We start from the raw sequence: 15,977 nt of genomic DNA, 5'->3' as shown, positions 1-15,977 counted from the left end.
TGTGTGTGTGTGTGTGTGTGTGTGTGTGTGACGATGGAATCCTGAAAGTGTGAGAAAAGCGAGTTCCTCTGCTGCTTTTATACGGTGAGCTGCCTGGTCTTCGTCAATTCCCAATTCTCGTATTCACTCTCCATATAGACTTTCCTCCTGTCTCATGGTTGTCCTCCCTCTGCTCATTAAGACGTGCCATTTTAAAACCGAGCTACACTGGAAACATGAGCGCGGTTTAACCAGTTAGCATAACAGAAATCACCGGTGGGAATAAGAACTTAAGGTTTGAAGAATAAAGTCTTTATTTTTAGAATAAGTGCGAATTTGTCGGAAAATGTCGTTCTTTGAGAGAGATGTTGCTACGAAAACAGATTGTGGTGCATCATTACTGGACGAGCAGATTGCAAAATTTGAGGCATTTTGAAACGGAGCCTGCAAATACAGGTGGTTTACTTGGGCAATACCACAAGGAAAGCCATCTTTTTCAGTTTATGCAACACAAAACAGCCATCTGTGTAGTAAGTACGACTTGGGGGTCTCGGAGGCTCGTCTTGTCCCTTTTAACAGAAAAACCTTCTTGTAGGTGTTTTGTATAATTGCATGTTGATCCAGTGGTTATCACCGTTCCCTCACACTGGTTTAAATCCTTTAGTCGGCTAGGACCCCTCTGCGTGGGGCATGTTGTCCGTGTGCTTGCGTGGATTCTCTCTGGGTATTCTCCCAAAGTCCAAAGCCTTGTGTTTTAGCTTAACTGGAGATTGCTTTGACCGTATGACTTGTTATCTGTCTCTCTGGCTGGGCCATAAAGGGGCACTGGATTACCCCTCCAGGGTGTATCTGACCTTTCGCCTCATGACAGCTAGGATAGTCTCCAGCCCCCACGACCTTGAATCGGATAAGAAGTTAGGAAGATAGATGGATGTCCCCCTGCGTGTGACATTTTAACCATTCTTCCCATGCAAAGTTCCATTATTTGCAAAACCTTGAGGGTTTTCTTGCACGTATCATCAGTTTCAGGTCCACCCACAACATTTCAGTGGAGCTAAGATCTGTACTTGACTGTATATTGTACAGTCCCTTGTGTGTTTTCCAATTTCTGTAACTGGTACAAAGGTCTGTGTATTTAAGTCTTGTAATACTTTGTTAAAGTAAAGAGAAGATGTGCAGATCCAGATAAACCCTGATCTCTCCGGGGAAATCGAGTTGATGCTGCATGATTACGATACGAATTATTAAAAACAAAGTTGGAAGTTGCGTTTGAGTGCAGTTGAACTTGATGAACTATGTCAGTAAACACACCACAAACTGCAACCACGCTCTTTTTTTTTTCTTTTCAGAAGCTGCATTATCGCGTCAATTCTCACGCCTTCGCCAACCTCTGCTGAGGTTGGCATCTCTTTATCACCACCGAAAAAGTAGATTCAGCTCACAATGTTTTGGCGTGCATCAGGTTTGGTTCTTTATTAATATCTGGACTTAGATATCTCAGACAAAGCCGTCTTTTGCTTGCAGGGCATGTCTGGATGTCAGTTCTGGATGTGTTTGAGCTCCCCACTTTACTAAATAAGGTTCTTAATACATGCAGACTCAAAGTCAATAAAGCGGACATGTCACATTTGCACTGTGCAGTTATGTCTGGCCTTGTGTGCTTTACATTTAATGTTGAGCACATAGTTAATTAGCTGAGTGACAAATTGATATTACAGGGTGGGATGCATGGTTTGACGGAGTGGCAGATATGTTTTCCTCCCAGAGTTAATGACACAAACTCAAACAACTTCTAAGACGAGCAGACAGGCAATCCTCTAAGACGAGAGGATAGGAACATCTGGCCAGACTACCGCATGTCTGACACTGGCAGCTTCTGTAGAGAAATGAATCTTTTAACAGTCTTCGAATGAAATACGTTGTTATACAAGCACAAATGGCCACAACAGCTGATGACTGTCTTTAAAATACGAGGGTTTATTCACTGAAGACAGCCAGCGATTTCAATTTCATTTTAAATGTCATTCTTCTCGGCTTTTGTCAGTTCAGTGTGACTAATTCTTGGCATTTTCGCGGCACGCATTTTTGCAGTAAGCAAATATATTTGTTTGGCTATTCCCTTGGCAATATTAGAGAACAGATCAAAATTAGACACATCAGAAAGCGAGCTGTACAATTAAAAAAAAACAACAGAACCTGGCATTTGTTTTGGTGTCGCTAAACCCGGCTGCGCTAATGAGGTTTTCAGATATTATTTTAATGCTTGTCTAAATGAGTATAAATAAACGAGTTATCCTTTCACAGCGTGGTGCCTTGAAAACTATAATGATAAAAGTATTCTCACCCATCTTGTGGTACATTTGTGTGTACGCCAGAGCAAAATATTTTCATTTGTGACAATCTTTTTCTGGAATTAAATCCAGTTTGGTATTTCAGCTTAATATAAATGGAACTGTAGTGATAGAAGAGATTAGATAAAGAGAAGCACTGACATTACTCTAGAAGCTTAAGCAGGGATCTGATCAGGAAGAATTGTCAGTACTTTTAATACCTTCTCATTGAGCTCCAGTGTGCTGAGAAATCTTGGACTGTGGAATTCATGCAAATGTTCTTTCACACATACCGCCAATTTAAATACTGCTGCTGACCAAACATTGCAGTGGAACTCCTCGATGACAGGGGCCTTCGCCACAGCAAGACAGCGGGCGTCAGGAATGTCTTGAGGAGCACAACAAAGAGCCTGGTTGCAGCCTTTAAATTCCAAATTCTGAACATCTGCCAGATGCACCGGAACAGGCCCGATCCCTGGATGCCCCACCCACAACCCACAGGACCCAAAGAAACTGCTGCCAACTTCACAGCGGTAGACGCCACAGGACACCCAAGATGTGTTATGCCCATGCATCGAGGCGTCCAGGATGTTTTGGCAGCACGAGGCGTAGCCGTACACAATATTAGACAGGTAGTATAGTCGTGGCTGATCAGTGGGGATCTGCAGCCGGATTAAATCTGGGAAATGTAGTCATTCAAACTGTTTACACTACAGGCTAAAATGACCTCTGAAGGGCTTAACTGTTGTGTGGTCACAGCCCCGCGTGTATAATGCATTTTACAACAGGTTTAACAGGCTGTTTTGCAGACCTGACCGAGCCACCCCGCGTTGGAGGCCATGCACTTTGCTTTATAATCAGCCTTTAGCTGTTAGCTTCCCCTGCTCACTGCAGTGTGGGCTCCAGCTGCATCTGCTCACTGGAGGTTATCAGGTTTCTAATTGAAGGATGCCCATGATAATTTTGGCTGCTGTGCATCCAGCGTGGCTTTTAATTAACACACGGCCACGATGGTAACTTCCAACTGCGCCGCGGCCTGTTTTGGTTATCTGGCCACAGTGATTGAGCTCTGCAGCTGCACTATGTTGGGCACGTGTTGATGTAACCTGCCTGGACACACACATTCTTGAGGAGTGCAGATTCATGAGTAAATGTAAAAAATCCTTAACAGATTAGTGTGCAGTCTGTTTTTATACCCTCGACGCTTACACGCATGGAACACAGTCCTAAACAGAGAATGGTGGACAAGAAAATCAGCGGTGTCTGAGTGAGGTGTCATTCATCATCGGACTTCTGGAAGCTGTTTGGCTTTTTTGATGCTTGCGGTGGAGGCTGCTGCTGTGTAGGTGTCAAACGATGTTGCGACTGAGATGTATGATTAAAAAACTAATAACAGATTCTTGGCCGTTCTAGGATCTAACTGCCCGGTTTAACTTTGAAGAATGAAGGCTGGTTCTGTCTGACACAGATACTGTATATACATACAGCACCACACACTGTGTCCTATATCAGCCTGTAAGGTAAGCACACTGTGAATCTACGCCAGCGGTCCCCAACCCCTGCTGTTTGGTACCGGGCCGTGAGAGTTGAGGCTCGGGTGTAAAATTTATGGTTTTCAGGGTTTTTATTGTAATTTTTAAAATTGTTTTTATTGTTAACTCCTTTTCCCCAGGTATTTTCCCTTGTGTTATGAATAAATCTCCTCTTTTTTTGGTATCGGTACTGGTGTTATTTTGTTATATTTATCCGCAACACCTTAAAGGCCAGTCCGTGGAAATATTGTCGGACATAAACCGGTCCGTGGTGCAAAAAAGGTTGGGGACTGCTGGCCTACAGCTTAGAAAAGAAACAGAAGGATTCATATTTGAAGGTGCAGTCAAGAAGTTCTGGCAGTCACTCTAGCTCGTTTGTCCAGCAAGCACCCAAATACCTTATTGCTGAAATCCAAAGGGCCCGACTGTCCCTTTACTACCTACCCTGGTCTTTCTCCCTCTTTCTTGTCTATTCCTTAAGCAAAACAAATAAAGCCGGAAAGGCCAAAAATAAAGACGTTCTGGGACTGCGTTATGTCTAAATCAAGTTTGTATGAGCTGATTTTGAATATTGTTGACGTTCCCTTGAAGTGCTCCTTATCTTGCATCTCTGGACCACTTTCAGTGCAACTTCTGTTTGCACTTTTTCCTCTGAGATGCCCTCACTCCAACCGGTCACGGCCGATGCCCCTCCCTGCCTGAGGTTGGTTCTGCTGAAGGTTTCTTCTTGTTAAAAAAGGGTTTTTTCTTTCCCACTGTCGCCAAAGCGCTTGTTTGGGGGAGGTCATATAATTATTGGTGTTTTCTCTGTTTTGTTTGTATTATTGTAGTGTGTCAATCTGTAAGTAGAGCGGACCGTTAAAGAGGAAAAGATCACACACAAATATGTCTGTGTGTGTGCTGTAATGACTGACAATGTAGGCAAACTGTGTATGGTGAAAAAATGTAGGAACATTGATGTGTTAGTGGCTTCCAATACAGTATGTCTTTTTGTGTGTGTGTGTGTAGTGTTGGTGATTTTTGAAGAGAGGCTCTCAGCGCAGTTTGCTCCTCAGACGTCATGAGCAACATTAGCGGGGTGGCAGCACTGCTGTTGTGGAAAGCGAAATATGTTGAGTGGGAGGCAGCGCACGCATGCACACTCGCATAAAGTCACGGTCGCAGATGTTAAATCGCAGAATGTTGTGTCGATTTTATGTTTTATCCATTATGCGTGTGATATAATTTAATTGCAGATTCGATCCAATTTTTAGTGACAGTTTCTTATGGTCACACGAGAAAAGTGTCGCAGGAGGATTTGGGGTTTATTTATTTTAAATTTAGGAAACCGCATAAGGGGCATCTTTTCCTCAATCGGTTTGGCCTCCATTCACAAACATGTACAGGCACACTTGGAAAGAGGTGCGCGCACACACACACACAGCTGTTGATTGAAGCGGTGGGTGGGATATTGGCTCCGGTGTCTGGTTAATTGCAATTAGGTTGTGTATTAATAAGGTTGTAAAGGACCACAGTGGACTAACCGCTTAACAAGATGCTATTTATGCGGCCATTACTTATTAAAGCTTTTAATAGATCATCATCAGTCTGCTTCAATTAAAGGTCTGACTCATAGTGGTAGTGCTGCCACGGGCGTTCAAAGTCACAAAGAAGGTTTTTGTTTGGCTGCTTTCTTTAAATGCTTCTCTGCTGCGTTTGAATCACTTCCACTGGTGTGAATTACAAAAGTATTGAACCCCATCGCATGCTCATTTTAAGAACCTTTGATGAGCAGCTTCTTGCTCTCTAATAAGTAACCGATTCCCCGCCGGTTGGTGCTGGCTAACAGTGTTTAAAGAAACAACAAAAAAGTATTATCGTTTTATTGTAAACCCTCTCTGCAAAACAAATTTCTCCATAAAATTTCTTTGGCGTGAATTTCAGCACACGCTGTGCGCTCGAAGTCCAATCTACAGCCAGAGACCTGTTCCTCATTTTCCCCACTTTAAATCAACATTCACACTCATTAAACATTCTTGACAAATCAAACGCAGATTAAGTTGGCTTTGTGTTCTGATCCAGATGAATGAAGACTTGAAACACTCCCTTCTTTCCAGCTGTGAGTCAGAAAAGGAAGGTCAGAAAAGGCTAATTTGTCTGCCAGAAAAAAAAAAAATTGATGTTTTCTCCTCTGGTCCTCAGCAGAAAACTTCACTGAGTAGCGAAAAAGATGTTTGCAGCTCTTCGGTAGGTTGTCTCCTTTGTGGCATCCAGGAGGGCAGATTTCAAAGATACATTTACGAATGTCATTCTCTCTGTTAGAGAGATAGATTAACACTTGTTAGAATGTTTTTATTGCAATAAATGCAATTAATTGCAAACAACTTTCTGTGCAGTCCTTTCAAGACATCTTTTGAATCCTTAATTGAAATCTACTGGTGAATTCTGCTACAGCAAGAATGGTTGTAGGAGTTTAAAAGGTTTTTAAAAAGTTAAAACCTTATTTGGGTGCAAAGATAAATGAAGAAAATCAGAGAGAGAGCAAAAGAGAGGAGGAAAGATGGAGGAACGTTAATAAATGGGCAAGTGCAGTAAAGAAGAAGTGAGTGCACCTATGAAGAGGACAAAGAGTGGATAGACGGTCCTAGTGACGTAACTGATGACATACATGGAGGTCTAGGTGAGAGGTTGGTGCTAGTACCGATTGTAAAGGACAAGAGTGATGTGCAGAGCTGTGACTGCAGTGGGATAAAGCTGATGAATCATAGCATGAAGATATGGGAAAGAGCTGTTGAAGGTAGGTTAAGGAGAGAGGTGATCAGTGAACAGTATGACTTCGTGCTGAGAAAGAGAATTACAGATGTGATGTTTGGTTAAAGAATGTTGATTGAGAAGATCAGAAGGAGCTGCACTGTTTTTGTGGATCTAGAAAAGGCATATGATGGAGTGCCAAGAGATACTGTGGTACTGCATGAGGAAGTCAGGAGTAGCAGAGAAGTATGTGAGGGTGGTCCAGGACATGTATGAGGACAGTGTGCTGTTGGAATGATTAGGTGGGTATGGGATTACATCAGGGATTGGCTCTGAGCACTCTGTTGTTTGTAGTGGTGATGGACAGGTTAACACATCTCCATGGACTGTGATGTTTGCACATGACATTGTGATCTGTAGTGAGAGTAGTAGTAAGAGGTAGACAGGTGTGTCAGTGAAGAAGGAGTAGATGCAGTGGATGAGGGTTGAGCTGGGGTAAACCATCCAAAGCAATGGACAGTGCACGAGAAAGATGAAGAAGAGAGTACAGGCAGCAGTGAGTTGGTGGATGTGAGAGTCAGGAGGGATTTGTGACAGAAGGAGGAAGAAGAGCAAGAGTGAAAGGGAGGGTTTACAAGATGGTAGTGAGACCTGCTATGATGTGTGGTTCAGAGACGGTGACACAAAAAGACAGGCGGTGGAGCCGAAGACCGTTAAAGTGAGCCGTCGAAAGAAGAAGACAGTGATTTTAGAGAAAGATTAGATAAGATTCAGTATTGATACATTTTGCACTAAAGGATAAAGAAACTTGATGAAATATCAAATGATGCAGTGGCTCGAAATATCACTGTGCTACACCTGTTGTATCCTGTTCGATGGTGACGATTATGGTTTTATTGATCATATTCATGGAGGAAGTACTTCTGTTGATTGACAATAACATTGAGAAGGTGTGATTGGGGCTTTCGAAGAAAACGTCTTTCTGTGCATCACACATTACAACAACCTGGGAATTATGATGGGTTGTGAGCTGGATGAGCTCACGCTCTCGTTTTGATGACATTTCACTGCTGATTATATAGATGCAAGTGGAAACTAAAGTCTGTTTAGATAATGCTTCAAGATAAACGCCCAAAAAGGTGCCCAAATGTGTTTCAAGAGTGTTTGCCAAGTGTGCTATTTTTTCATTCCTTTGAAAGGGACTTAAACTCCTCCATTATAACCAGTTCTGGTAATTTCAGGTTCTAAAATAGTATGGCAACTTTGTTTTTTGTTTGTTTTTTTCCCAAATTAACTTCGTTCGGCTCTGGAGTAGAGCACATGGTGAGATAAGGTGTTAAACTGAGAGCAGAGGAGAAGAGCGAAACTAGAAACTCTAAAAAGAATTCACATACTTTACAGAAATAAGAGTTTGAGTATGTAACGGTTAGAGAAAGACTGGTTTCCTGATCTTACACTGACTGTGGTATCATTGCTGTCTTTGTTATTCCTGCAGGTCAAGTGACGTCGTGGTCCAGGTCATCCAAGAATACGGGCACCAGCAGCACATGGGTCCGCCACCAGCACAAGAAACCATCAGAGGTAAGTTAGTTTGGCAGCTGGGTTTAGTGACTCAGACCCATAGAGTACACCAGCATGTGTTTAATGAAACCCAGTCTCTGTTTGACCGTGACAAGCTCACAATTTTGCTCCACTTCAATGAAAGAAATTTGTTTTTGGTTTGCAAAATTGGCAGAAATGGTCACATTCAAACATTTTTGGTCAGCTTGTCCATGTTTTTGAACAGTAGAATGATATTCAAATACCCAGTCACATCCTTTGTTTGCTTGGTTGCATGTAATGTGGGCATTGTTGCTACCGTCTCATGTTTCAGAGCTAGTTGCCACTGCAGATCTGTAAGAGACCACAGAGTATTTGATAAAAACATATGTCAAAACATGCTTATTCCACTGTCCAAGCGTACACAATCAGTGGAAATCAAATAAATTCACACAAAAGGCATTTGAGAGTCAGTGAATCAGTGAAACGGTCGCTTCTGTCCAATGTAAATACAGCCATCTCCGTCACCGCAGCAAAATCAACCAGGCGCACTGATGGCATAAATTGGTTGGCTAAAATACCAGGTTGTAACATCCATATGGTCATGATGAATGAGCCACGGGCTCTCAAATGACCACCCTGAGCAAGAAACTGGCATAATCCGGTTGGAAAATGGTGCACTCTACCAGTTGTGGCAATGTGTTGCCTGCCACAATCACACATTGCTCCCACTCTCAGTGAAGTGGGCTCTGATCTGTTTAAGGAGAACTCGTCTCTTGCTTTTTGAAGAGTTTCACTTCAAAAATAAATCTGCCATTTGGAAGAAATTGCATTTACTCTTAAAAAATTAGCAGGGGGGAAGTTTTTAAATAACGCAGAGGAGGTAACTGCCTCTGACGGCAGATCTGGGCTTGTAAGGATGTTCAATGACAAAGTTCTTTAACAAAATGAATTCATATAATTTAAGTTAATTTGCTCCCACCTTATCTGTATCTCTGCATTGTGGCTCAAAAGAAATGTCAAAAACTAGCAAAAGTGAAGAAGCTCAAATATTCTGTTTTTCAGTGACTTTTAAAAGAAGAATGAATAAAGCAAAATGGCATGCATGCCCCGAACCACCCTGAAGTACGAGTCATCAGCAGAGCATCTGTCAGGCCTGTGCATTTGATGCTTCCTCCCCCTCAGCTCCATCCAGTTAACCACAGGCTGTTGGAAGGTCCTGTCAGCAATCAGTCTCTCAGTAATTACTACTTTAGCTCTCTGCTCTGACCCGGGCCTCAGCTGAAGAGCCAGGGGCCATGTTCCCTTTCATAATGCTGCCTCCTCGCTCCGGGGCACGCTGCTCTTTCATAAAGGATGGTGTTTTGAAGTAATGTTTCTGCTTTTTCCGAAGCAGTGAGTGACAAGAAAGGTTGAACAAACAAAAAAAAAGCGGGTGGCAGCTGACAAAGGTTCAGTGCAAAGTTTTCAAAAAGAGTTGTGAGTGCATTTGAACTGGTGTCAAGACAGCTTAACTCATTTAATGTAAAAAATCTGGTGCTTTTTGCTCTCTTGGTGCTGATAGAAATATCACGGCTGTTTTTCCACTTTAGTTTGTTTGGGTCTTTGAGCCTTTCTGTTTCCACTTTGGCGTAGTGTCCATCGCATTGACAAGGTAATGTTACACTTTTGTGATATCATTTCGCAAACATTCGAAAGGAATGGATTTGTGGGATTGGTTACTTACTGTAACCCTAGGTTCTATGATTACAGGTGCAAAAGCTGGTTGCTAGATCTCTGTTTGTTTTACTTAAACGGTGAATCTTTACATTATTTGTAACGTTTTGAGTTTACCTGTTAATATTGCAAACATTCAAAGTGATGTTGCTTTGTGAACTGACAATGTCCACCTATTGCAACCATCAGAAGGCTAGGTTCTTTAAGCTTTTGATTGTTAACCCTCTAGAAATATCCATAATTGAGTTTAGTGTAGATAGGTAGAGACCATTTAAATCAGCCATGCGATTTAAACAGTGAAGAAAATGGATGGATGGTTTCAATCAGGAATTGTATAATTCAACAACATTATTGCTGGTATAAAAGTGCTCACTTGTAAATCACTTATAACTCACTTATATCTGTTACAGTCATTTTTTAAAATTCTCTTCCGGAAAGGCTGGAGGACAACTTCAGATTCGTTATTTCACGTTTAAATCAAGAGGTTGATTGTCAGTGTCTGACCTACTTTTTCAACTTTAGAGGACTTTGTTTGTATCTGATTGTTTTCTGACAGCCAATCCAAAAATCAGGATCTCTTTGCACGGTAATTTACCAGGTGTAAAAGTTGGATCTAATTCTCAAAGTCTCTTTAATTTTTGACCTAGTTTTTTTTTTTTTTTTTTAAGCAATTACCCTGCAAAATCAAGGGAAGACTGTTCTTCTGAAATTGCTCAGTGTCATCTTCAGAATTCATACAAAGCTAATGAGGAGGCAGTGGGTTGCAATGAAAAATGGCATTGATGAATACGGAAAACCCACACATGACTCAAAAAACTCCTTGATTACATGTGTAGTTATTCCTTCTAGCCTGTTAATTGGGCTCATGACTAAATGTTTCAAAGGGAAGTCATCCTTTGACAGCATTTTGAGGAGCTAACAAAGACACTGTCCTTAAGCCAGAATACGGGACTAACCCATCTTTGAGTACTAACTGGTTGCCTGTCAGCACTTCAACCAGAGGTGGCTGCAACTGCTGTCAGAGTGTGAATCGTCCTGAGGCGATAGCAACACCTTGCTGTGTGTTTTATAGTTCAAACGTCACATGCCTAAGAAAAAAGGCCTTCCTCCCTTGCTGACAATGCTAACATTAGTTCCTTGTTTTTACTTGATAGGCAGTTAACTACTCTCCAGGGTCAGGAGTGAGGTTTTCTTTGCTTGCCAAGTGTGGTGAGCACCAGCCTGGACACAAACCGAAAACAGACGCTCTGCAAAGCTGTAGACTCAGCAGCTTTTAAATGAGAGTTTGTAGTTTCCTTCTGGATTGTTGTTACGAGTGAGCATGAGTATTTCACTTTTTTCACCTAGCTAATGACAAAGGATGAAAGGAAGTATGTAAGTGGTAGATAAATGTGGCTAATATAGACGAGCGAAACAACAAATGTCACATTTCCATGTGGTATTTGTTCTCGAAATGGTTTACTGGGTGAAATAGACTTCTAGGCTATGATGCTTAAGTGTGCTCTATCAAAGATTTCTTCTAGTTTTTAACCTCCCTCCCCTTCATCGTTCCATGAAAAGCCTGGTTCTGTCAACTACTGTACATGGCGTGTTTTGTAGTTAGTCCAGTGGTTGGAACTACATGCTTTTTTTAAAAACATGTCAACAAAAACATTATTTTTAGGTAGTGAAGAATCCTCACGATTTGCATCCCCACTGGTGAGAAAATTGAACAGTAGCTCCAAATGTGGGTTTCTGGGTTTAAAAGTTTATGGGTTGATGCATACTCTTGGTCGGAGGGAGGTGTGGCAAATGTTAAACACTATGGACTTTGTAATGACAACGTAGTGCTTTTCTAAAAATGAGCCATCTTTATTTGCGCCTTTGCGAGTCGTACTCCAGCTTTGCCTTTTCTTAGAAGTGGTTTAGATGTTTTTTTTCTCGGCGGAAGGAGGACACAGTCAAATGCTTCCTTTTTTTCCCTATAGTTTTTTTTAAATCTTGTTTTAGATGAGGGTGGAGATGGAGAATTTTAATGGTTGCTAGATGCATAAACATAGAAAACATGAGATTGGCATTGTTGGGAATAGTTCAAGGCTGCAGGTGTGAAGAGATGAAGACTGTCTGCTACTGCTTACATGCAGCTTACACAGAAAAAGAAGCTTAGTTTACAAAAATCTTTTTTGAGGGAAAAATCAATCCATTCGTCATGGTCTCTATTGGGAGATGCGAGCAGACACAGCAAGGGTTTATGTTTATGATGTCTGTTGGTGTTTTTTCCTTTATGCATAGTGTATGCATAGGGAGAGCAAAGCTGCAGAATATTAAATATGCATAGTTAACATTAGAGAATAAAATGAATAGCAACTGGTCTCTGTGACCTTGATATTTTGATAACTTACTCTGTGAGTTGCACACAATTTAACGAGGATGATCTGTTATTGAGCAGATTGCTGCCTTTGAAATGAGGACTTTTGTACCGCATTTAATTAGGCATGTAAAATTCATCAAAAGTATATTTAATGCTGTAATACAAAAAAATAAAGCTATTTGGGACAGGAGTGACCCAGATGGTATTTTAGGGTTTAACAAATCTCAACAAACAAAATGAGGTTTATATTGTATAAACAGAACAGAAATAAGCTGTATACAGTCTGCAGCTGGGCATTTAGCAAAAGCTGTGACCTGCAATCAGTGATGCAGTTAATCAGCTATTTACAACTGGGAAGGGGAACAGTTAAATATTGTGTACCCACCAAAGGCATGAAGTTAAAAGCGATTAATTTAAAAAAATTTTTTAATGCTATATCATGTGGGTAGTCTTGATTAAAACAAATAGAATACCTACACTCAGTCAAAGTACTGTAATCTGCTTATTAATCCAGATTAATGCATCTTAAACCGTCATCATCATCAAAACAATATGGCAATATATAATATTTAGTCGCAAATTATGATTGCTTTATTTTCTGGGCCTACCAAAGCGGGATGGCATGATCGGAAGCACTAGTTTCACACCTTTCAACTTGTCACAGTATTTTCAATAACAAATATCCAGCAGCCCCGTGGAGGCGAGAAGGGTAAGATAAATGTTACCTGAGTAGGCTTTACAGGCAATTTACAGCAAGAAGGCTTTGAACTAGAAATGATAATATCAGCCACTTCTGGTGCAACATGGGAGGAAGGAAGTGGTATCAGCGGGGGGATTGCCGAAAAAGATGATGAGCAGGTGTGAAGCACTTTCGATAGCATTGTTGTTTAACTGTGTGTGTGTGTGTGTGTGTGTGTGTGTGTGTGTGTGTGTGTGTGTGTGGAGACAGAAGTCAGCTGTAGATGCTGTATATGGATTTTACATCAGCAGGGGTGGTATACAATATATCAGCACTTGTTCAGTGAAAGTAAACCAAAGTAAAATGAGATTAATATAGATTGTTTTATTGTTTAAGGTGTTTGATATGTAATGCTTCCAAGATTTTAGTTAATACTGCCTAGATTTTCCTTTTAGTGAGCATGATTTAATGTTAGTAACCTAAAGACAGCTTTATAGGATGAGAAGTTTATTTTGCTTATATGTAATTTATTCATTTTTTGAAATCATATATTGAGTGATGATACGATTACAAAGCAAAAATGAGTGGGTTTTGCAGTGGAAAGTGTTTGAGGTTTGACTAACATGTCTATTCATGTTAGTCATAGACTGTGTGTATGAAACATAGACATAACCACTTTGACATTACCCATTAGTCTGTGAAGCCATTTTTTATAGTCTCAAGTTAGCATTTTGACCACAGTCATGTTGCTGTGAGGTCTACATGTGTAAGGATTTGGAGGAGAATGTGGAGTGCTAAGTTATCGGCTAATGCTAATGCTAGCATGTTAGCAAGCTTTATCTATACGTTAGACACAGGCACATGCTAATTAGTGCTAAGTAATAGATAAATGAATAAGAGTTTTATTTACAAAAATGTAAGGGAAATTAGGACAGTTAACTGCACAGAAAACTTGTAGTATTAATTAGATAATTGCATTTCTACCACAAATACACTTGACATGGCAGCGATTGGAATTAGCGCAGACAGTGAATGGCTAACGGTGCTTTGACCAATACGCACCTTTAATTGTAAGCCTTAACAAAACAAAAATGCAAACATAGGTAAGTTGTTATCTATAAAAGGTAACAAAAAGGTAAAAAAAAATAAAGCATTGTCCGTACAGTTAATATGAAGTGGAAATTTGGTAGCAGCGAATTGTATGGGATTCTACAGATAGATGAGCGTTTTCATTGTCACCATCTTGCGCTTTTGAAAAATGAGAGATGTGATGAAATGTGAAACTGCACACACACTAGCTAAAATGTGTAATATTCCCTATAGACAATAGGTGGCCTCAGTTTTTGGTATTTTTGCATGAGCTTTAATTTTTTAGTCTGCTTGGTTTCTTAAATTTTTAATATCTGATTTCCCCCCCCCTTTTCTAGTGAAAAACTTAAAAACTTTAAGTTTACTTTTGTCAGTTTGATGTAGTCCTTTTAATGTCTTCAAAGTGTTTTGACGTTATAGTTTTTGGCTCTTTGTTATTTATAGTTATCACGGCTACAGGTGTCTTTCTCATCTATAGCATTGATAAGAAAGTAGGAGCTGTTTCCGGTGTCCTTTTAATTTGCAGTAAAATAACAGAGAGATACTCCTTACTTACTAAATCCACATCCAAGCCCTGTCTGAGTAGAACAGCTGGGTCCACCTTTTCCAATATTTAGGTCATGCTCGTTGGCTTTAGCATTAACATTAGGATTACCACAGCTACCTGTTCTGTCCGCTGAAGAACTTCAGATGCTGGATTTAATAATCTTCATACTGTTATCTGTTTGAGAGCAGAAGCTGTAATGCTTGATGAAATTAATACAATAAGATTTTTTACAGTGAACTGTAGATCCATTTTTCCTGAGGTGGAGGTATATGATCATCTGCCCATTTATAAGTAAGACTGTGCAAAAACTCATTTTTAAACAGAGGAGGAATCTGTTTTGTTTACATTACATTTACATTTTTTTAAAAATTGTGAAATAAGCTATTTGTTCCATCCTTTAATCTAATGCACTATGTTATAGTGTGCTTTTCACACATATCAAGCCTTATACTTTAATACTTGTTAAAGTCATGTTCCAGTAGAAGAGAATAAAAGGGAAATTGAAATCTGTCCTCGGGGTATTGACAGACTGTGTGAACCAAAGCATTTTTAACAGCTTGTGTGTCAAGATTAGGGTTATTGTTCCAAGGCAGATGTTATAGATGGATCCCTGTCAAGAGTCGTGATTGTGATATATTGTTATTTAGATCAGCCTTACTGCTGGCTCAGATGCTCTGCAATCTTGTATATGTGAACAATAAGGCAAGTAAACAATCACAGGTAACGATACTAACTAACTAATGTGTACTGTATGTATACATGTTAGTGTATTTTTACGTGTGTGTGTCCTCTAAGCTAACAGCTGCTGAAGCTCATTAGGGTCTGGTGGAAACAGCTGTGAAACTCCATGGCAACCAGATGCAAACAGCTCGAAGTTGATGTTACAGTTTGTCTCTTTCTCTCTCTCTCACACACACACACACACACACACACACACACACACACACACACACACACACACACACACTCCACGTGCCAAGCCTAGTGAATGGATGAGCAGGCTGGATGGATGGCGGAGAGTTTTGCATGTCGACACATACCAGCCGGGAGATGAGTGCAAATAAACGAATGCGGACACGCTCACACATTCACACGCCGCGAGCCAACATAGCGCCGAACCATCGTATTAAACTGTCAGCATTGCTCCCCCCTCGCTCACCTGCCAGGTGTTGAAAAGTTAAATAGAAACACATTGTTTGCACTTATTGGTAAGAGAACAGAAAATGTGTCCGATTAGCAACAGGACTAGTTCTCCAGGGTTCTTGTAGGACATTTGAAGCTCTTCTTTGCATGTTGGCTCCCTTCTGTTCTGCTCTCAAGATGATCCCACATTGCTCTGGAGTGTGGGGAGAAGCTCATAGTGTTCCACTGTGTGTTTTTCTATCTAGTTATGTTTTTACTGCATTGGCAATATGTTTGGTATCATTGTCATGGTGAAAATTGAAGCTGTTTCTAATTTAAGTTAATCGCTCCATCAGACCTGTTA

The 15,977-nt window shown here is 40.6% G+C and overlaps 1 protein-coding gene across 1 annotated transcript in view; it reads left to right on the top strand.

The window, feature by feature from the left end:
- jade2 (jade family PHD finger 2) overlaps nucleotides 1-15,977 on the top strand; it is a 216,734-nt gene that overhangs the window by 29,527 nt on the left and 171,230 nt on the right. The window contains exon 3 of the mRNA XM_005727707.1: nucleotides 8,067-8,152. Coding sequence (XP_005727764.1) covers nucleotides 8,067-8,152 — 86 coding nt within the window. The remainder of the gene's footprint in view (nucleotides 1-8,066; nucleotides 8,153-15,977) is intronic.

The sequence above is a fragment of the Pundamilia nyererei genome, unplaced genomic scaffold (assembly GCF_000239375.1).
Source record: "Pundamilia nyererei isolate P.nyererei 1_Seehausen unplaced genomic scaffold, PunNye1.0 scaffold00026, whole genome shotgun sequence".
Lineage (NCBI taxonomy): Eukaryota > Metazoa > Chordata > Actinopteri > Cichliformes > Cichlidae > Pundamilia > Pundamilia nyererei.
Note: the sequence above shows the minus strand (reverse complement) of the source record. Positions and strands in the feature narration are given on the sequence as shown.